Source organism: Dryobates pubescens, chromosome 38 (assembly GCF_014839835.1).
Source record: "Dryobates pubescens isolate bDryPub1 chromosome 38, bDryPub1.pri, whole genome shotgun sequence".
Lineage (NCBI taxonomy): Eukaryota > Metazoa > Chordata > Aves > Piciformes > Picidae > Dryobates > Dryobates pubescens.
Window position 1 is genome coordinate 2,755,624 of NC_071649.1, and position 22,612 is coordinate 2,778,235.

A 22,612-nucleotide genomic window follows, 5' to 3' on the forward strand; every position below is an offset into this window, starting at 1 on the left:
CTTTAATTAGAATGTACCTATTACTTGTCAAGTAGTGATAGCACTTTCAAATATGGACTTAGGCTGTCTTCAGCCCTCAAAGAAGTACCAAACCCTAATAGTCTTTCACCAGAAATAAAGAATATAAAGCTGAGAATAAGTATATTGAGAAAAACACACACATTTTAACCTGTCCTTGTGGCTGGCTACTTAATCTGTCAAAGAACTACTATTGGCAAATGGGTTCTTTTCAGAGGGAGCAGACCTAAAAACTGAAAATAAGAATGTAAATAGAAGCAGAGGAAAGCCAAATGTGGGAGGCTATAGGATGTGAATCATGAGTCATGACTCTGGCTTCTCTTTCCATTTTCCTTGCTCCAGAAGATTACAGGCACTCGTTCCTTAATGCCTTGTAATAGGCACACATGAACACAGTCCAAGGTAACAATTTAAGTGGAATGTTGTCCAAGACCTATGTGCAACCTGCTCCACTCCTTTTGGAGGTGGAGCAGGCACTTCATTACCTGCACACAGAACTCAAGTTGCTCACATTGAAACCTCAGTGTCACCAGAGAAAGGCATGCCTGGTAGTAAACTGCTTTAAGAAACTGCAGAGTCTTTCTTCCTCCACTTCACTGCTCTAATGCTATAGCTGGGAGGAATTTCAGTTTGTTCTTTTCTTTGATCATGTACAGCAGGGCATATTACCTCCATTCATTTTTTTTGTTAGAAGAGATGTATCCTGGATGTAGCCTACTGCACTGACCTGCAGACAAACCTTATGACATATGTAACACTGGAGGAGCTTTGGGCTTCAAGAAGGATGCAGACCAGGCTTGCCCAAAGCAAAGGATAATTTTCTGAAGCAGCTGGATGGTTGAGCTTCTGTTCTATTTTCACTAGGATGTCAATCACGCTCGGGTTTTCTGGTGCTAAGCTCTGTAAATGTAAGGACCGTGCTACGACAAGACACAGGAGCTTAAGTGGAATTCAGGCCAGCGACAGCTGATCAGTCTCACTGCTCCTTTTGACCAGTCCATTACAATTTGGGCTGTCCCCATGCAAAAAGATGAGACCCCACCGCAGGGCAGATGGCCCTCCGTGGGCCAGCCCCGCTCTGCCTGGCCTCTGCCCCCGCCCAGCGCCGCTTGTGTCCTGTCCCCCTCGCACCGCCAGCCGGTCGATCCGGCAAGCGGCGGCGGCAGCGGCGACGAGACCCCGGGACCACCCCAGCGGCCCAGCCCTGTCTCTTCCCCGAGCTCGCAGCGACGCAGGGGGGCTGAGCTCCGCCCACTCCGCGCCTGGCCCCGCCCCGCCGGTCCCCGGGGCCTGCGGCGCTGCCTGCCCGCCGTGCGGGGCCTCTCTCGGGCCGGAGCGGCGCGCCCGGGGTAAGCGTCGCCGCCGCTCTTCGCCCGGCAGCGGGGAAACCGAGGGGAAGGGGCGAGAGGAGAACGCCGAGAGGGCTGCGTGGCCGCGCAGCTGGCGGAGGGGAAGCCCGGACGCGCCTCCGGCGGGGACCGGCAAGCCGGCGAGGAGGCCGCGGCTGAGGATTGCGGTGCGAGGGGCGGCCCCTTGGGCGGGAGGGGGACAGCGCACGGTGCCGCTGTGATGCTGTCCCTCCGTGCTCCGCTGTTGCCCTCTCCCTTCCGTGCCGGGGCCGCTTCCCTTCCCGGGGAGGGGGCGGCCCGCTCCGTCAGGACTGCTTTGTCCCCTTGCTTAGGGGGCACGCGGCAGGGCGCAAGAAAACGGCGTTTGGTGGGGATGGGGAGAGGAAGAGGAGGAGGAGGAGGAGAAGGAAGAAGGAGGAGGTCACGTGCCGGAAAGCGCCGCGGCGGGGGTCCCGGTCCCGGAAAAGGGGGGCTCGGCAGCAGGGCTGTGTGTGCTGCCGCCCCTCCGCCCCGGCGTCGCTGCTGCTGGCAGAGCCGAAGGCTGGAGGAAGGTCGCTTTCCCCTCTCTTTCTGAAATCCCAGTTCAGCAAATCCGTGCTGACGGAGGTAGAGCGGCCTGCTTGTCCTGCTGATGACGGAGTGAACAACCCGGGGCGGGCAGGAGGCTCGTTTTCGCGGAACCAACCAGAGGGTGCTCACTGTCGCGGGAAAACGATGCTGAGGTTGAAGTGTAGCGTCTGTAGGGCTGATTCGGGGCAACTTTGGAAAGGCACTGCCCGATTTCAGCCTCCCAGTGGGAAGTGTGTCGTTCAGTCTTGAAGTTTAACGTTTTGCCTGTGTCTTGAGGATAACCTTTTACCTATATCTTGAGGGCTGTGCTGGAGCATCCGCGGAGGGGACTGGTTACACTTAGAACAGTTAACAGTGCTAGCAGTTAAAGTTACTCCTTGATGAAGTGCTGACTTTGAGTCAGTTCCCAGTTGTGTGGCAGTCGGGTGCAAATTGATTTAAACGTGGACAATATTCACCACAAATCCTAAACTTGAAGGTAGAGGGTTTAAAACCCAGACGGAGTTGGTGTATTTCTGCGCAGAATGCTTTGTTATGCACGTTGGTCGTCTTGGCTTTTGTGATGTGATGTAGGATTGCATGGAGCAGTAGTTCCTAAGAGAGCTGGCATTTTGTTCTGGAAATTTTAGGTGTTTGGGGGATTGTTAATCCAGCACGGCAAGAAGGCTCTGTTCCATTTGTAAGCAGTTTGCTATTGGCTTTGGTAGACGGTTTGCATCAGCTTTGCAGCTTTGAGGACACCAGATGCAGAGAGATCTGGGGTTTGTTTTAATATGTTGATGGCGTTCACGGCCAGATATTTTGGGCTAAATGCACCAACAGGCCTCTCGTTATGACACACATCCTTCATTTCAAGTGTTTTTCCTGTTATTTGTCATGCTTTTTCAGGATGAATGTTGTCCTTTGTCGATTTTGTGTGTTGCAAAACAAATGCTTGACCTTTTTACCAGTGCTGAGATTTGTGAATTGCTAAACTCGCAGTTGGGGGGGGGACAAGGGGGGTTTAGGCATTCTTTTCAGTGCATTTGGGCTAGAATGTGGCTTTCTTGACAGGGTTCATTCTAATTTTCATAAATTCTCAAGTGTTTAGCCAGTTTTTCAAAGTGAGTTCAGCACAATATTCCTGGAACCTTGTCCACACAAAAGAATGTATTTCCACTTTAAGCTTTGTCAGACCATGCTAGTTAAATACATAGTATCATAGTAGTATCACAGTATCAGTCAGGGTTGGAAGGGACCACAAGGAGCATCTAGTTCCAACCCCCCTGCCATAGGCAGGGACACCCCACACTAGATCAGGCTGGCCACAGCCTCATCCAGCCTGGGCTTAAACACCTCCAGGGACAGTGCCCCAACCACCTCCCTGGACAACCTATTCCAGGGCTTCAGTGCTCTCATGGTGAAGAACTTCCTCCTCACCTCCAGCCTGAATCTCCCCACCTCCAGCTTCATTCCATTCCCCCTAGTCCTATCACTACCTGAGATCCTGAGAAGTCCCTCCCCAGCCTTCTTGTAGGCCCCCTGCAGATACTGCAAGGCCACAATTAGGTCACCTCTCAGCCTTCTCTTCTCCAGACTGAACAGCCCCAGCTCCTTCAGTCTGTCCTCATAGGAGAGGTACTCCAGCTCTCTGATCATCCTCGTGGCCCTTCTCTGGACATATTAACAACTGTGTTTGTTGAAATGTTTTACAGGGCCCAACCTAATTTCTGGTACAGAGGATTAGGGAATTTCACTCAGTGAATTAAGGCAGCAAACACAACATTATCAGTTCCTTTGCAGAAGAAATTGGTGAGATGGGTAGTGGTACATCACACTTGTGCCAGCAGCAACTCTGATTTTGCATGGTTACCCAGCAGCATCCAGCTGAGTCACTTCAAAGGATCACAGATGTCTTGCTTCCTAAATGCTCTTTAATTAAACTGTATCTGCTAAAACTCTGCCCACAGTTTGAAATCCTTAGAGATCATGTTAAAAGACAACTTGGCTGTTACCTCTCTGTCTCACTATAAATTCAGCTAGGAGTAAGACTGAAAATGAAAGTTTGAAAAAAAATAAACAAAAAAGAGAAATCTTTGTAAAGAACCAAACAAGCCTCTTGTAATGACATCGTGCTTTTCGTGTTAAGATCACCACTCAGTCATCAGCTGGAGCCGTAAAACAGCATCACTTCACACATTCCAGGAGGCAATCTCCATGTAGCACTGACAGAAAGCCTAGACAAACCATGTGGAGAGGTCTTAGGGTAAATATTTTATGCTGAAGGCTCTTTGCTAGCAGTTGCTGCTGCTTGGATTGGGTAATTATTTCCTTTCAATGTCCTTGAAACTTTATAAGGAGAAAAATTCAGGCAGTATGTAAACCCTGATACTTCCTTTTTGTTTGGAAGCATCTTCAAGAACTGTAAAAGAGGAATTAAGAGTGAAAAACCTCACAGAACTTAAGCCTATATTCTAGCAAGGATGCCACTTTCCTAAAATACTCTGTTTTAATCTTAAGAGCTGTGAGGAAATCCCAGGGCTTGAGTCTGAGTGGAGAAAACCTTTGCACCATTTTGCTGAAGAGTTTTTCAGGGAGCAACAGAATCCTGGGTATTTCCCACTACTGCATAAAATAACTGACATATTGCAGGAAGAATCCCACAGTTCTCTGATAGCAAAAGAGCTTTTCTTGTCCAAATAGTATCTGGCTAGCAGCCCTGGGGTGTGGAATCGGAGAAAACAAACAAATGTGTATGAATATCGTGTGTAGTGAGCCAGAGTTGTGTGCTTGATGTTCAAGGCAACCACCAAGCTACTTGGTCTCTTTAATGAATTGCATTCTGTATGGAGGGAAAAGCTGACCTGATAAAATAGATGTGCTTTTGATACCTAAAAGGGTTTTATTTGCCCTACAGTTGTTTTAACTCTGGCAAAGTGCAGGGATTATAAACCCTTCTCGTTTAGTGCTTAGAAATTTGCAGTGAAATCTTTACTTTTGTGAGCTGATGTTGGGTGTGCTGCAAAGTCAGCTTCAGTGAGCCAGGTAAAAGCTGTGAGAGAAGACTTCAGAAGACTTACAACCAGATTTGGCTCAGATTTTTCAATTGTCTTTTCTTTATCTTTGTATCACTTCCTCTTTATGCCTACTTCTCCCTCCCTGCTTTCACAAGAAATCAGTGGCTTATTTTTATTATTGCTTTTTATTGTATGTAACTTGTATGTTACTGGCATGTGTACCTGTACATAAACCATACCAAAGTACTGTAGACATGCATTTATGACTGTAGGGAGCTGATTGCATTTAACCTTGAAATCATGATGCAGTTTCAGGGCTTTGGCAAGACTGGTCTAAAACATCAAAAGCAAAAAAAAAGAGTCAGTGGTGGTTTTTGTTGGGTTTGGGTTTGTTTGGGTTTTTTAAAGGAAAACAATCACTTAGGTTTGATAATTAAACAAGCTGCATTTCCTTCAGCTTCTTAAACCAGAAAGTACTTAAGTCTTGGATGATAGGTTGGACTTGATGATCCTTGAGGTCTTTTCCAACCTTATTGATTCTATGACTCTAAGTGAATACTGTCAGTTGGAATAAATTGTTTCAAATGGGATGATGTGTTGTCAATGCAGGAAGGACATGCACTTGATGGAGCAGGTCCAGAAGAGGGCCATGAAAATAAACTGGGAGCTGGAGCACCTCTGCTATGAAGACAGGCTGAGGGAGCTGGGTGTCTTCAGCCTGGAGAAGAGAAGGGCCTAACAGCAACCTTCCAGGACCTGAAGGGGGCCTACAGGAAGGCTGCAGAGGGACTGTTAACAAAGGTCTGCAGGGATAGCATGAGGGACAGTGGTTTGAAACTGGAAGAGTAGACTTGGATTGGATGTTAGCAACAAGTTCTTTACCATGAGGATGGTGGAACTCTGGAACAGGTTGCCCGGGGAGGTAGTTGAGGCTCCATCCTTGGAGATATCCAGCAGTAGGCTTGGCATGTGTCTGAGCAACCTGATGTAGTGGAGGATATCCCTGCTTACTGCAGGGGGGTTGGACTAGATGGCCTTTGGAGGTCCCTTCCAACCCAAACCATTCTATGATTGTGTAATGCGCACACTTCAGTTTTGTAGTTTGCAGCGGTTAACTGTCTTGGAGTGTAGCTCAGATCAGAGGCATCCCTTTGGAATGTGTTATGGTGCATGCTTTTTGTATGTTAGTTTTTGTATGATACTTAAAATAGAATATAGTTGCATATTTAAGATCATGTTCTTGATTAAGCAGAAGCTGAGCTCCACACATTCCGAGTTCTGGCAAGTGTGTTTCAAGTGTCAGGAATTCATCACCGAGTACATTTTCAAAGTCGCTTTGGTTTAACTAAGGAACTGTTCTGTTTCCCATATCTGGTTTGAGCCACCTCTGTGGAGGCACAAAGTCTTACTTGCTTATTTTAGAAGAGAAAGTCTGGGATGTGCTGTGAAGAGAGAACCCTGAGGGGAAAGTGCCAGTGGAGATACAAAGAAAGGCAGTGCGGATACAAAATTTGCAAGCTGTTCGCTTTAGCTTTTTCTCAGCCCTTCTAGAACAAGTGATGGTGAAAGGACAACAGCATCCTGCAGGGCACTGCTCAGCAGCAGGGCTGCTCCAGCTGCAGGGAAGAATGAGTCCAGGGCTGGAGCACTTTGATTTGACTTTGTGAATCTATGAGTCTCACTCTTGGGATGGGGGGAAGGTGACATTGCTGTCCCCTCAGATGTCCTACTGACCCAAAAGATTGGCTTACTTATTTTTTTCTTTCTCCTTTCAGCTTGCAAACTGTGTCCTACGCTCTTCAGCACCTTCTTCCCATGCTCTGAGAAAAATACAGTTCAGTACAAGTGTGGGATGTGTCCTGTTACTTTTGTTAGGTCACTATTGAAGCATGGGGAATTGAAGAAACATCTTTCTCCAGGAACCTTAGAGGGGGGGGGAAAAAAAACCCAAACCAAAACAAAAAAAGAATTAAGTGGGTTGGGATTTTTCTGCAGGAAGAAGTGAGCTAAATGTAGTTCTTAATTAAATTGTGTGACTTTAGAGTTATGTAATTGCTTTGCAGAAAATAAAATTTAGCCCCCCCATTAAGGAAATAAGAGAGCAGGCAAGACAAAATAACATAAATTTGCTAGCAAAAGCACAAATGCTTCCATTTTACACTCACTTTATAACCCAGGCAAGTTAAGTGCTCTTCATGCTTTGTTTTTTTGGCTGACATCTAGCCACCTGCTTGGTGGTGCAAAGTCTTGGGGATAAGTTGTTTCAGGGTTCATTGGTATGGAACCAGGTGTGCATGAGAAGTAGAAGAATAATTTGTGTGCTGTCCAAGCTGTACTCAAGTAGGTTTTGTGTGTGAATCTTGTGGTTTGGATGAGAAATCTTCTTTTGGCCTGAGGAAGAGCTGATACTTCAAGGTCAAGGAGAGCTGCTGTAGTTGTGAACCCTCAGATACAGCCAAACTCTTTGTAAGGAGCTCTCTCCAGTATGCTGATAAGTCTTCCTAGTCTTTAAATGTATTGCATGTTTGTAACTTGTAATTCCTGCTGTGTTGCTTAATTGACAATCCAGAGTATTGCCAAAGAGCTCCCCACAGAGTCTTGTGTGAACAGAAGTTTAGGGAATTTTGTGGGTGGGCATCAGTTTGTGTTTTTCAGTCTTGTTTTTCTTGAAGTCTCTAGTGCCTGTCAAATGCAACACTAGCTGCTTCTTGTTGTTTAGTGAGTAACTGGCTAGGAACTCAGTTCAGAGGATGCACTGCAAGATAGGGTGTATCTTAACTGTGCAAGTAAATGGAAGCAAACGTTGGAGCAGCCTATTCTAGAGTCTCACAGTGAAGAACTTCTTCCTCAGATCCAGTCTAACACTGCTCTCCCTCAGCTTCAAACCATTCCCCCTTGTCCTGTCTCCAGACTCCCTCATGAAAAGTCCCTCTCCAGCCTTCCTGTAGGATCCCTTCAGGTATTGGAAGGCAGCTGTGAGGTCTGCCCAGAGTCTTCTCTACTCTAGGATGAAGAAACCTGGCTCCCTTAGCCTATCCTCACAGCAGTGGTGTTCCAGCCCTCTGCTGTGAAGTAATTGGTAGTAAAACAGATAAGTTGGGTGAATTTGAATAAACACAATATAAAATATCTTCTTTTAATCCAATTCAGGATTCAGCTGTGTCTCTGATCTAACAACTCAAGGAGCATCAGGGGGTTAAACTAAATGATGACTGAGAGGATGATCAAACCCTGAAACAGGTTTCTGGGAGAGGTGGGGGATGTCACAGGCCTGCATTGCTTAGTGTTTGTTTGCCTTCATTCTAGATGGACTTCTTGTATCTGAATAATGAGGAGTGTCCATAGTGATAAAAGGGAGTGCTCACAAGGGCTTTTCCCAGAGCTTGCCTTTCGATGCAATATATCACATGCACGGCTCATAGTCATCCTGTGACTTAGTTGTGCCTCCTGGAACATTTGCCTGCTTTGGAAACATTTGTTGTTTCCAAACTGTAGCAGAAGCTCATGGTGTCCTACCTGCTGCTGTGTTACCCATTTCTACCCTGCAGTTCTTTATGTATGGTTTACTGTTACAGGGGATGACTCTTCCCTCAGAGCTTCCCGTGATAGGGACTGTGGCTCCACACAGATTTACCAGGAGGTGCAGCTTCTGCTGGTTTATGGACACCATGATATCCAGCATGGGATGTGGACAAACTGCACGTGTTGAATGATGGTTCTGTGCAATTTGAATTCACAACACCTGACCATAAACTTGGCTGTTTCGTACATCTGCCTCCTAGGGAGGAAGAGATCCACAGCCAACATCAACTGGGCTTCCACTGTGGAAGTTTCATTAGAGAAAGTGCCAAATTAGCTCTGATGCTGGAAAAGCTACAGGAGATGAAACACTGGCGGGTCAGTGTGATGCAGAGCATGGCACTGCTGTCTGGGGGGATACGCTGTGGTCTCCAAGAGTGTAAGTAAAGTTTGCTCATGACTTCTAAAGTTGAGGAAGGTTGTTGCTGGTAATGCTGAGATGGGTAAGGAGGTGGCTGCCGGGTGGCCATCCGACCCTAAAAGGCAGCTGCCTCTCTTTAACAGTCCCTATGTGCCTGGAGAGCCTCAGGGAAGGGCTGAAGAGTTTGCTTTTCATAGAGCCACCTGAAACCACCTGCAGATGCTGGTGTGCTGAAGTTCCACATTGTGTCACTGAGGTACAAAGGAACTTTCTATTTGTAATGAATGAAAGAAACTATGGAACACAACCTTCTAGCACACACTTGCTTCAGCGAGTGCTGAAGCAGCACATCCTGAAACAATTAGCTCTACTGCACTAATTGCATTCCTGTACTGTGCTGTATCCAGCAGCAATCCAGGCTGAGAGTATCAAGTTCCTAGCTAACTGCACTGCTTGCCACATCAGAAAGAAAAGATCATTCCTGTAGTCAGTGGGGCTGGAAGGTTTCTGGGCAAGTGCAGGTGTTGCTTGGCTTTCTTCTTGAACAATTCCTTGGCTTCTCTTTCCCTTGAACCAGGACAGCCTGACCTGGGCTTTACATCCCATCCCAAAGGTTTTCCTGGGAATGCCTGCTCCACAGCAGGGCCCTGAGGGTGTTTCCAGCACCCAAGGGCAATGATTCTGCTCACAGCCTTGGGTTCAGGCGGCCCACAGTTCACCGTAGTGCTGGAGACACCTGACCAAACACACCCCACAGATGTCTTCCTCCTGTAAAGCCTTTTGAGAGCCATGTAGAGCTCCAGGAGGAAGCTTGAAAGATGTTGTGCTTGGCCACCCTTGCCTGGTGCTTTTGGCTGGCTGGGACAGGACTTGCTGTGGAGGCAAAATCCAACACTCCCTCCTGCTCTTAAAAAAGATCTTCCAGAGAGGGAGATTTCACTGCTGAGCAGCACCTCTGACATCATGCAAGAGCTGCTCTAATCCAGACAGCTCTGGCCCCTGTCTTTGAAGTGTGAGAGCGCTTTGCTTGCCCTGCCTTAGTTGCTGTGAGTGGCTGTCTGGCCAGTGCAGCTCGGGTGGCTGGTGTGGTGGGAGAGGCAGCAGGTGCCTGGGACATGTCCTGCCTTGGTTGCCTCTGGGCTTCTGCCTCTGATGATTTGTCTTCCTGCTTCCCACAGGGACCATCTGTCCTTTCCATCCACATCTGTGAGAGTGAGACTGTTGGAACAAATAATCCTAAGGGCAACATCCTTCTGGCAGTGTGAAATGAAATGGGGGTTAGGTGCTTCTGGTGTCCAGGTTCAGCACTAAGCAGTTTGGGAAGGAAGGAACAGGGTCATAAGCCCTGGCTGCTGATTACCACCAGCTCGAGATGACTTTGTGCTCAAGCTATCCACTTCAGCTTGAGGTCCAAATGTTTGGTGCTTCCTTGGAGTGAGCCTGAAAGGTCAAATGCATCCAATCCCTCCTCCCTTCCATGGGGCACCTGAAGGCCCTGCACCAATCCCCATAGGGCCATTGAGTACTGAGTGAGCAGCATCATGGCCAAAAGTTGGGTAAAAAAAAGAGGAGACTGAAAGGTAATGAAGATGGTGAGTTGTAAATCTGCTTGAGAAGCTCTTGAAACAAGGGGGAGAGCAGTACAGGAGTTTCTCTCTTAATTCTAGCTAATGATGAATCTGATTGTCTCAATGTTACATTCCCACCACATGATGTCTCTGGTTATGTCTGTTCTACCTAACACTGGGGTACATTAGAAGGGGTGTGGATAGTAGGTCGAGACAAGTTCTCTCCCTCTACTCTGCCCTACTGAGCCCATATCTGGAGTATTGCCTCCAGTTCTGGGCCCCTCAGTTCAAGAAGGACCTCAGGGAACTGCTTGAAAGAGTCCAGCACAGAACCACAAAGATGCTGAAGGGAGTGGAACATCTCCCTGCTGAGGAAAGGCTGAGGGGGCTGGGGCTCTGTTGCTTGGAGAAAAGGAAGCTGAGGGGTGACCTCATTCATGTTTGTGAAGATGTGCAGGGCAGTGTCAGGAGGATGGAGCCAGGCTCTGCTCACGGATGTCCAATGACAGGGCAAGGAGCAATGGGCGCAAGCTGGAACTGAGGTGACGAAGCCCTGGAACAGGCTGCCCAGAGAGGTTGTGGAGTCTCCTTCTCTGGAGGCATTCAAAACCCACCTGAATGCTTTCCTGTGTGACCTACCCTGGGTGATGCTGCTCTGGCAGGGGGTTTGGACTGGATAATCTCTGGAGGTCCCTTCCAACCTTAACGTTCTGTGATTTTGTAACAGCTCTCTAATGGAGATCGAGCCCAGCCAAAGACCTGTCAGCTTTCCTGGTCCCATGTCTGATGAATAAGAGGTGGAAGACCCCTACCTCGGGTGGTTTTGCAAAGCTATAGGTAGGAGTAGGATGGCAGCAACCCGCTTGTGCTTGGCCTCCTGCTTGGTTTGGCCCACCCTTGGACCCCAGAATGAGATGGTGATTGCTACTAGCTGGTTTTGCCTCTGATCACTTGCTGCTTTCAGGCAGAGACTCAGCTGGCAAGGTGGTTTCTGGTCTGTTACTGTTCTCATGACGTAGCCTGAGAAAAGCAGACTTTGAACTACCAGAATGCTGTGCTGTGGCTTCACTTAGACCTTGGCCATCCCCTGCTGCCCTGCCTCTTCCTCGACGTGACGTATGCGCTGGCAGCTGCCTGCCCCCTCACCCTTCCTCCTCCCTGTGTCCTTGTATCCTCCTGTTTGCTGTGCTGTGTTACAGATGCCCTCCCTGCTTCTCCTCTTGTGCTTTGCCTGACCATGTTTGTGCAGGCTTGGAAGTGCAGCCCTTTGGGGAATACAAGAGTGGGAAGGGAAGTCTCTTGTGGTTTACTGGAAGGCAGCCCACACAGGAAGAGACAAGTGTTGTTCTTCAGTTTCCAAAAGCAGTTGCCCCAGCATCACAGAGGCTTGTCTGATGGGATTTGTGTTGCAGGATCTATAGCTTCATCTTCCGAGTCTTTTGCATAAAATTCATTTCCCTGTGTGCTTCCTTGCAGTTTTTGTGCCCTCCTTAGTCAGCTCTGTCAGGCAGCCTTCATTGGAAGAAGGCTCTCATGGAGTCATGTAGTGAATCACACATCACACTTCTGCACTTCTGTGAGAAATCTAACCTCAGTGTTTGAAATTTTTTTCAAGCCTTGTAGTCAGGAGAGACTCAGGGTACTTCAACCCCTGGGTTGAATGCAGTCTTTTCAGAGAAACCCTGTCTGGCAGTGGAAGTGTTCCTAGCAGCTGGATTTACCTAAGAGCAAAGAGCAGTGTATTTGCTCTAGAGAACGATTACTGCAGAATTACAAGGTTTTAATGACCTTTTAATTGTTTTGTTGTGTCAGCTCTGGATGTGCTGGTAGCTAACACTGCTGGTTTTCAGGAACTGCATGTGGAACTTCCTTTGAGTTGACTTCCTGCTGAGAGTGTTTAAATGAGATTTGGAAAACTTAAAGGTGCACAGCTTCATGCTTTTTATTCATTCCCACTTACTGGTCTCACTCTAACAACATGGAGAACAGAGCCTTCTGAATCTAGACAGGCTCAACTAATTGCACATAAATCCTCTTGTTTCACAAATCCTCTGAAGCAAGCTGAGGTATGGCTAATTATAGACACAATTTTTAGAGCCTACTCGCCCATTTCTCTTCCTTTTTAGCCAGCACGAAGTGAGGTGGCAAGATGAAAATGCCTACTGGAGTGGTGGGGGGTTGGTGACTTACGTGTTTTGCTTCTCTTCATTTGTTTAGAAAGTCTTCCTATATGGATCAGCCTTCTAGTAATGGTGAAATTGGAAGAAGACCCCTCTAAGCAAACCCAGAATGAATCGGGTGCTAGGTGATGCAGAGAATGCTCACAGTAGCAGCGTGGAGTCCTGCCCTTCCTTACGGGATGTCCACTCCATCAACCCCACGCAGCTGGTGGCAAGGATTGAGTCCTACGAAGGCAGAGAGAAGAAAGGCATATCAGATGTCAGAAGGACTTTCTGCTTGTTTGTTACTTTTGATCTCTTATTCATAACCTTGCTGTGGATAATAGAGCTAAATGTGAGTTATCTTTTGATTTATTCACTTCAGGAGTGGTTAATGAGTTGCTCTTTTCTATTCCAAATGATATGCTATTTGTATCTCTTTAAAGCAGCTGCTTGCTTTTAAGCTTTCATGAACATAGTGTCTACTCAACTGCATCTCCCTTATGTCATTAGTATACATGGCTTATTACCTTCTCATCATTAAACCTTTTGATGTTCCTGTAGTCTGTCAACCATGCTGAAGAAGCCATTGGAAATCCAGTCACCTTTTCAGGCAGCAAGTAAACAAAAGTGTTACTGTACACCTTTGAAATTTGGCAAGCTTGAGTTTTGCCAGGATTTGAGAGTTTGCCTTGTGAGTAACTCAGTCAGTCATATCTCACTGAGGTAAGGTTTGTCCCTGCAAAGACCTCCAGCACCCAACCTCCTTCTTTTACTGGGTATATTTTTTTGAGGCAACCTTCATATGCTGTACCTTGCTAAAGAAAAAGATCTGGAGTATGAATTCAGTTACTGCCTTGTTTGTTGTTTGCTAATGTGACTAAGCAGAGCTAGTTCTGGGTGGCTTTTTGATCAGCTGTTTTGATCCTTCTCACAGACATAAAATGCTCAGACCTTAACATTTAATAATTTCTTTTTCCTTCAATAACTTGTTTACTTTGGTATGTGGGCCACTCTGAATGGAGCTTGCATAGGCCAAGGGATATTCCTAAATGCTTTGACTTTAAAAATGTATATAGTCATGAAAAATAAGGACACTGGTCTTGAAATGGATATTTTTAGCATACATGTCCTCTGTACTTAGTTTAATGATCTTGTTGTACGTCGTTTCACCCTTCAGATTTGTGTGTAATTTGGCTTTGCTGACTTCTGTTCTAAAGCTCTCTGTGTTGTTTCTTTGTAGGTTAAAGGAGGCATTGAGACTACCTTAGAGAAAGAAGTCCTACAATATGACTACTCTTCTTCATATTTTGATATATTTGTAAGTGTTCTTAAACAGCGAGCAAACAAACAAAACAGAAAGGAAGAAAAGGCAGCAAGAGTGTAGCTTACCCACATTCTTCCCTCCAAAGATATTCCCTAGTTTGAGTCCAGGGAAAGTGGTGTTTGTCTTTTCTTGATAATTTAAACCAGAAAGGCTTGTATGTGTTGTCACCCGTGTAGAGGTTGCCCACTCCTGCTTTGGCAGCAAGCTGGTGGAGCCTGAGGGTAGAGATGCTTTGGCACACCTCAGTTGCATCTTCTGCTTTCACAGCTGCAGCAAAGCAGATGAGGAACTCAGTCAAGACTGTGAGACTGTTGTAACATAAAGATAATTCATTAGAGAGACAAGGCCAGTACTCCTTCAGCTGAAAGATCAGAGAGCCTTGTTCACATTTTGCCCTGTATAGGTCAGGTCGTTTCGTAGATTTCAGTGTTTCAACTCTATCAATTGTTAACATTTTATTCAAACACAGATGATACAAAGTGTGATTCTCCTTCACTATGTATAAGCACCTTAAGCACATGGGAGGAACTCTGCTGCAGAAGGAAGTTTCTCTGTCTTTCAGCAGGGCCACAGCCCTGCACTTGCAATGCTTTTTGCACTGCATGGACCAAGCTGCTGAACTCAGTGAAAGCTGTTTGTTTATGGCCCCTCTAAAGAGCCCCATGTTTTTGCAGCACCATTAATTCTACCAGTTTCTGTTTTCCTGGCAGAGATGGTTTGCTATGAATCATTTTATATTCATGACTAATATCCAGAATCCCTTTTTGAAACTGATCTAAAAACCCATCCTTGCTTCTGCACTGGATCATTTGCTGTGTCAAATGGAATGGAATACTGGATGAAACAAATTCTGAGCTAGCAAACTACTACTGCTTCTGCCTTTCTCTGTCACTATTTTGCTGACAGGTTCCCCCATGATATACCCATGCTACATATAAACCTGGAATTTATTTTGTCCTGTAGCTGAACCAAGAGTTAAAAACATGTAATGCAGAATAATAGACTTTTATTCCCTGGGAAAGGACTAGGTCATCAAATTCCACAAAATGATTTGTGGGCTGATACAGGATTTCTCCTGGCTGTGCTATGCATCCCTGAAGTACATATTTGCATGAGATGAGAAGGGTTCATTATACCTCTGGCCATGCCTGTCCTTGATTTCTCTTCACTTTAAACATTTGTTTCACATTTTTCAGATCCTGCACACATCTTTTAAAACAAGTTGGAGCCTTGTCCTATCAAAGAATAAACAGGGAAATGGAAGGTTAGGTTCCCTGCCTCAGAAATCTTGGCTGTCTGCTATTTCATTACTGCGATATATTTGGAGTGGTTTCCTGTTGCTGGCATCTCCATAGAGAGTAATAGGTTGTTGCAGTGGTAGTATTTCAATAAGTACCACAAATTCAGCAAGCAGAAAATGGGTTTTAAAAACTCTTCCCATGTTCTGGTTGCATCTGTGAAGTCTTTGCAGTGTCTCATGACAATCTTGCACAGTAGCACACCGCTAAGATCAGCGAGATGCACAGTGCCGCTCGGGGCGTTTGCTGGATTATCTGCAGCTAGGTCTAACTGCTAGATGCCAGTCTGCTGTAATGATCATAGCCAGAATTTGTGTAACTTGTGGAATTGCACGTGCTTGCCATATTTAAGCCTCTGCAGGCACGTGAGTGATGCCATTTGCTTCCCAAATGGGAAATTGCTTTCTGTTTTCTAAGCGCACATCCGAACTTCTCAGAACTTGGATCGCCCTGTTTCAGGTTGTTCTGTGAGCAGTTAGTATTTTCAGTGAGCTGAGAATCTTGTGGTTCTTCTGTGTTCTGAATTAACCAACAAATATTTTTCTCCTTTCTCTATAGCTACTGGCAGTCTTTCGGTTTAAGGTGTTAATACTTGCATATGCAATGTGCAGACTGCGCCATTGGTGGGCAATAGCTGTGAGTAGTAGCCAAGCATAATGGAGTTTGAACTGCAATGGGGCAAAACAGACAACATTTAGATGCCTCTTAACGTTTGTATGTTAAGAATCATCTTGGTGCTATATGTGAAAATTCACTGTACAGTAAGAGATGAGAAATTTCTGTGCTGGGAGATTTTCAGACCTGAATGGCACAGTGGGTCGTGGTCCTTGTTAGTATGATGTTAATACATGCTGAAGAGTTACATTGAATCCAGTATGGATGGCTAACTGTAACTGCTCCTTGTCTCTGACCTGTTAATTAACGTTGGAAATATATTTGCATTTGAAACAGTGATCTGTGTTGAAAAAGAAGAATTGGCATTATTGTACCAGAGATCCAGCTGCCCATTGGCTCCCACATTCCTAGATTTTCAAGCTGTAGGTGCCACCCACTAAGCACTACTAGCCCCTGTCTTGCTTCATGCTCCAATACAAACTGCTGAATACAACTGTCTTCTTAGAAATGAAGTTCTTGAGAACTAGCAAATCACAGTGGACAGAAGCAAATGTCTTTAATGCAGCTGTACTGTGTGGTTGAGAGAAAGAGCAACACTTGACAACAAATTCATATTTCCACTGGTCAGTGCTAGAGATCGTCATCCAACAGGCATTTGCTGGCTGAGCACTTTGGAAATCTTAAACCTAGGTGCATGTAGAATATGCTCAGGTATAACTTTCTTCAAGTGAGTGGCAAGCAGTTTGTTCAGTAGTATGAGTTACCTGCTGTGATTGCTTTGAAATTGTGTTCCCAGCAGGCCACAGGCATGTACAGAATTGAAACTGCTGCTCTCTGTTTAAGTGCATGACTCTCTAAAGCCCTTACTCCTAGTTGTGTAGCTTTAGAGTATTTCTTCCAATGACATCCTCCCGTTAGATGCAGTTGTTTGTGAGATGGTGAGAGTGAACCCATCGTGGCAGTAAACAAACAGGTAGAGAAAGCTTCACTGAAGTTTTTGCAGAAGCCACCCATCTTAAAATTCTACCTGTGCTTACCAGAAGCTGGTGAGGTCCTGCTGGTTAGTTGAAGAATTGCTGGACCCAAATGTCAACAATACTTGTCCACTGTTGTCTTTTTCCTTTTGTTCTGTGATTTGGAGTTTCATCCAGACGCTTAATTGTGTTTGGAGTACCACGTCTTCAAAGTGATTAGCTCGTCACAGCACCACGACATGAATTAAAATGCTCATTCAAATCCACTCCTCCAAAGATTAACTTTAACGTTTGTTTTATTTGGCTGGTAGTGAAAAGCATTTGGAGCAGTTGCTGTTTGCTTTTTCCAAAATACAGAGGTACCTTATTTTCTTGAAGGGACTTAGTGAAGAAAATGCTGCATCTTTATTATAGTGAGAGAGCACAACTTGCAGATCTCGGAATGGGTGTAGCATCTAAACTGCCTTTCTGCTGTGTGGAGATCCACATGTAGAGATGTTCATATTAAAAGCTGTCTTCATTAAGGAGTTTTCTGTAGTACCACTTTAAGTTAAATGTGTCATGCTTGTTATGATCTTGCAGTTGTTGGTCAATATTTTAATTTGCAACTGATAGATAATGGCAGCAATGAGAAAGTGAATCCCTTTATTAGTCTTAACTGTTCTCACCCTGTCTCTTTCAGTTTACAACAGCAGTGACCAGTGCCTTTTTATTAGCAAAAGTAATTATTTCACAGGTATATATTCTCATCAACTGTTTGTTTTACTTTGCTGTTTTTTCTGAAAGCAAGGCTCTTCAGACTAATTTCTATAACGCTGTGTGGTTTGCTTTCCTTCAAGCTGTTCTCACAGGGTGCTTTTGGCTACGTGCTGCCCATCATATCCTTCATACTTGCCTGGATTGAAACTTGGTTCTTGGACTTTAAAGTGTTACCGCAAGAAGCTGAAGAAGAAAACAGTAAGTTCTTGATCCTTCCCCTCAGTCACTGCAGCTGGCAACATTTGTTCCCATGTTATCTAGCAGAAGAATGAGTCTTTCAGCTCCTCAACCGTGGGAAGCATTTGGCATGTCTTTTCCTTTTCTGAGAAGGAATATATGCTTTCAAATAAGTGGCTTGCAAGCGATAAAGTCAGACGGAGGATAGGCACATTTGGATTGTGTTGCGTGGTTTTACTTACGTAGTGCCTTCGTTGCTTCTGAATCTGAGGCAGATAATGAAAGCAGGTATCAAAAAGCTTTACTCTTTGACCAGGTGTTTTTCTTTCCTGTCTGCAGTGGGAGTGGAGGCTGACTTTTTATGGCTTACTCTTTTGTGGATAAAAAGTCAACCAACCCCAAAAGTGCTTCCGCAGTAATTTTCTGCCTAATGCAGCAGTGCTCAAAATTTAGAGAGGTTTCATTTTTAACTAAACAAAAGAAAAAGAAAAAAAGGGCAAAACTGTGGTTCCATAGAAGAAGATTTCCAGTTCTAGAAGTTTTAGAATATAATAGAATTAACCAGGTTGGAAAACACCTTCAAGATCATCAAGTCCAACCTATCACCCAACACCATCTAATCAACTAAACCATGGCACCAAGTGCCTCATCCAGGCTCTTCCTAAACACCTCCAGTGATGGTGACTCCACCACCTCCCTGGGCAGCACATTCCTATGGCCAATCTCTCTTGCTGGGAAGAATTTCTTCCTCACCTCCAGCCTAAACCTCCCCTGGCATAACTTGAGACTGTGTCCTCTTGTTCTGGTGCTGGTTGCCTGGGAGAAGAGACCAACCCCCACCTTCATCCTGTGTGCAGGATTTAAAAGTAAAATCCAACCAGCATGTGTCTTGTGGTATGAAGCCTGACCTTCTTTTGGACAGAATGGAAATAGAAGTAAAAGAGATGTCTCCTTTGGGAGATTTTGAGCTGGTTTATAAAATAAATTGGTGTGTAGGAATAGTAGTTTGAGTTGGAAAGTGATCTTTTTAATAGCTGCTGGCTACCTTAGCTTTCCTGATTTAGTAAACCATCTAAAGCGTCAAGGGTTTGGGTTTGGGTTTTGGTTTATTTCCTCCTATCAATCTTCATGTGGCAGAGAATAAAGGATGGGAGTTCAGTAGCCATATGTTGAGCTAATCAGCCCTCCATGCCCTGTTTTCAGACCCATTGATGGCAGTCAAGATGAATTCACTTCTCTCCCAACTCCTTTTATTGTTGGTTTGGGGTTTTTGCCTTGTATCAAACACACTAAAGTAGCCCCATGTCACTTCCAAATAATTTTCTGGATTTCAGAAGAGGCTGAGCCCAGGGGAGCTGTTGAAGGTGTTGAGCCAGACAGGTGAAAGCAAGCTGTTTACAAGGAGTCTCAGACTGGTGAAGAAGGAATTTATTTGGTTGTGCATCGTAGCTCACTGATCATAAAAACATATTCCAAGAGTTTCAGTTGGCCAGTGGATATTGATGAATTCACATATGGCATCCTAACCATGCAGTCAGGAAGGATTCCATAACCTCTGTTTTGCTAGAGTGTCTCTCCTTACCTGCCTGAAGTTACACAGAAAATGGGAACGTTCAATTCCGACAGTTTGCTCCTTGTTTGTAGAAGTGAGGTAGTTGCAATGCTAATGAAGGCCAATGGCATCCTGGCCTGCACTAGGAATGGTGTGGCCAGCAGGAGCAGGGAAGTTATTGTGCCCCTGTACTCTGCATTGGTTAGGCCTCACCTTGAGTCCTGTGTTCAGTTCTGGGGCCCTCAGTTTAAGAAGGACATTGAGACACTTGAACGTGTCCAGAGAAAGGCAATGAGGCTGGGGAGAGGCCTTGAGCACAGCCCTGTGAGGAGAGGCTGAGGGAGCTGGGGTTGTATAGCCTGGAGAAGAGGAGGCTCAGGGGTGACCTCATTGCTGTCTACAACTACCTGAAAGGTGGTTGTAGCAGGGAGGCGGTTGGTCTCATCTCTAGCAACCAGCACTAGAACAAGAGGACACAGTCTCAAGCTGCACCAGGGGAAGTTTAGGCTGGAGGTGAGCAGAAAGTTCTTCACGGAGAGAGTCATTCACCATTGGAATGTGCTGCCCCGGAGGTGGTGGAGTCACCATCCCTGGAGGTGTTCAAGAGGGGATTGGACGTGGCACTTGGTGCCATGGTCTAGTCATGAGGTCTGTGGAGACAGGTTGGACTCGATGATCTTTGAGGTCTCTTCCAACCTTGGTGATACTGCCATTACTGTGATGTCATACATCACTTCTTAAGATACTTGATCTTTAAGATGCTATATGATAGCTTGGAGCAGTTGGCTGGTTTGTTCTTGCTCTCTTTTCTTCTCTCTTTTTAGGATTTTTAATAGCACAGGATGCTTCTGAACGAGCAGCTCTGCTTCACTCTGGAGTGCTCTCTGATGGGCAGTTCTATTCTCCTCCTGAGTCTGCAGCAGGTAGTTCTGGTTTACATAGTGAATGATTTTATAGTTTATTTCATAAACTTTTTAATGTTTATTTATTTTATTTTATTTCACTTTCATGTTATTTTTATCTTGTATTATATTTTTTTTACCTTGTATATTTTATATATCTATAAATTATTATTTGCTTTCATTATTTGTTATTTACATCAAAATCCTGCCTATTTCATCCCCTCCAGAGGGCAAAGTGAGGGAAGGGTGGAAAAAAGTGATCTGATCTTTTTAAATGAAAGTTGTGCTTTACCATCCAGAATTGAAGATGCCTTTTTATTCAGTAATTGAGTTTAGTTCCTACCTGTCTGTACACATAGCTGAGAGCAGGCAGAGGATGAAGAGGAGAGACCTGGCAAAGGGAGCTGTTTGATTTCTGGCTTAGTGAGACAATCTCTTACAGAATGCTAGGTACAGAGATTAGTAATTTGTATTTCTGACTGCTTTGAAAGCATCTTCTGAAGTTCCCTTCCCAAAGGACAGGATGTAGCAAGTGGGACAATCTGCTTGTAAGGGAGCAGTGTGGAGCAGATTGTCCTGGGCATGTTGTAGTGAAAACTTGAACTGCTTGCTAACTGAACCCATTGACAAGATTGGTGTTCCAAGGAGGAGCCCAGTGATGGCTTTTGGGTTTGATCACTGCTAAAAAAATCCTTCAACATGAAACAGCTGAAAAGAGAAGAAATCTAACATAAAAAGTAACTGTTTTTAAGGGCACTAGTTGCTTTGGACAGCCTTTTGACAAGCCATTACCACTGGTTGTCTGCTTTGTCTTTATTTTTTCCCCCCCTTCTCTCAATTGATTTCTTGTCTTCCTTGTCAGGATCTGATGAAGAGTCTGAAGAAAAACAAGACAGTGAAAAACCAGTTGTATAGCAAATGGGAGCAAGCAGGTAACTTCCTTTCCATAGAACATGAATATTCATGAATATTTCTCTCTTCATAGTTCTTCCCAAGTGATTGGAAGAGTGCTCAAACTCTTAAGACTTCATAGTCCTTGAACCCCATCTGTCTGTTTTAGCAACCTTCAAGCAGCAGATCCTACCAGGCTCTTGAGAGCTTGTTGTTGGGGCGAGTTCTGGTTAACCTGGATGTAGCAGTCTGAGTGGAGCAGAGAGTCTGTTCTGGAGCAGAGTAGAAGGCTGCAGTCAGGATTTATTTGTGTATTTGCTCTGGCATTTGTTTGTTGGCTGTGCTGGGAAGGACAGTGGTGACTCAAATGTGCAATAGCTCATTTGGGGGAAGTAGCAAGATCTGTTTCTTTGGAGATGGTAATGCAAGAGTGCTAGGAAGAGATTCTCCTTAGGTTTAGGACAGATACACTCACCTTGAAGACTGTATGGGCAGGACCACTGTGATATTTCTTCTCCTTAGTCTTTCTAATGCTACTAATAGGTAGCTGTAAGAGCAGCTGTGTCTTGAGATCCTTGTAGTGCACTTTGGTTAAATAGGAGAGAAGATTTCTGTATTCTGGAAATCATTGCAGTTACTTTTGGAATTACCTTGCCCCGTGCTTCCACTTTGTCACACATGGCGAAGCTTAGGCTAGGGGAGGCATGACGTATTCTTAAGAAGCTGAAGCTTCTGAGCTGAAATCTTCTAGTTCATGTCTGAACAGTAGATGACTTTCTTTTCAGCCTGTTTTCATTCTGTTCTCTTGACTTGCATCTTCCTCGTGACTTGTGTGATCTGTTACAGAAAGAAAATCTCTGAGGGAAGTTGTTGGGGTTCAGAAACTGGCGCCGGAGTCTGTGGCCGACTCGCTGGTGGAGCTGCTGACGTGAGAATTTACTCATTAGAAAGCAAAGGGAACAGTTCCCATGTACTGTAATACCTCATGAAGATGTACCTTGTTGACATATGTATATTAGATTGCCTCCCAGGTGGTATAAAAATACTTGTCCATGATGTATTTTATTATTCAGTGATTCCTGAAGTTGATCTTCTAATGACTAGGTAATTACTGAAAGTGTTGTCTTGTGTACCTAATCAAGAGACTGCTAATATAATGAAGTAAAACTTCTCAGTGGTGGAAGTATATTTAATGATTGTTGGGACTCACTAGGTAGAACTATTTTATGTTGTGGCAAATTTGTCATTAGTTTTTATGTTTACTTTTTTTTTTAACTCCATGCATTTTCTTTTTTTAATGGTTATGTTCACTTTCTACAATAAAAATGTTAAAACATGGGTCATGCATTATGATAATGTGTTGCTTTATTGCCTGGAAGTCCACATGGGCCCTCTCATTTATGTCTTGTGGGGTAATGAGGGCTCCAGTTGGCACAGTTTATTCTAAGTGGGTTGTAGTGCTGTTTGGCTGCATGCAGGGATGCAGTGGAACATCATGTCATAGGAGCAGAGAATGG

At 45.0% G+C, this 22,612-nt stretch overlaps 1 protein-coding gene across 4 annotated transcripts; it reads left to right on the forward strand.

Moving 5' to 3' along the window:
• The first annotated feature begins 1,280 nt into the window (after positions 1–1,280).
• STARD3NL (STARD3 N-terminal like) lies at positions 1,281–21,136 on the forward strand. Of its 4 annotated transcripts, none has more exons than XM_054177159.1 (8): positions 1,281–1,367; positions 12,659–12,955; positions 13,844–13,921; positions 15,784–15,861; positions 17,497–17,550; positions 17,654–17,771; positions 20,127–20,225; positions 21,067–21,136. In XM_054177159.1, the coding sequence occupies exons 2-8, from the start codon at positions 12,731–12,733 to the stop codon at positions 21,117–21,119; spliced, it is 705 nt and encodes a 234-aa protein (XP_054033134.1). In that variant the 5' UTR covers positions 1,281–1,367; positions 12,659–12,730; the 3' UTR covers positions 21,120–21,136. The 4 variants fall into 4 exon arrangements, with proteins under 4 accessions (XP_054033134.1, XP_054033133.1, XP_054033135.1 ...); XM_054177158.1 differs by lacking the exon at positions 1,281–1,367 and adding an exon at positions 1,909–1,973; XM_054177160.1 differs by lacking the exons at positions 1,281–1,367; positions 15,784–15,861 and adding an exon at positions 1,909–1,973.
• Positions 21,137–22,612: the final 1,476 nt, after the last annotated feature.

Coding starts and splice junctions, on each gene's coding strand:
- STARD3NL (XM_054177159.1), top strand. CDS start 12,731: ATGAATCGGGTGCTAGGTGATGCAGAGAATGCTCACAGTAGCAGCGTG. Junction 12,956..13,843: donor TGTGGATAATAGAGCTAAAT/GTGAGTTATCTT, acceptor GTTTCTTTGTAG/GTTAAAGGAGGCATTGAGAC. Junction 17,772..20,126: donor AGAAGCTGAAGAAGAAAACA/GTAAGTTCTTGA, acceptor CTCTCTTTTTAG/GATTTTTAATAGCACAGGAT.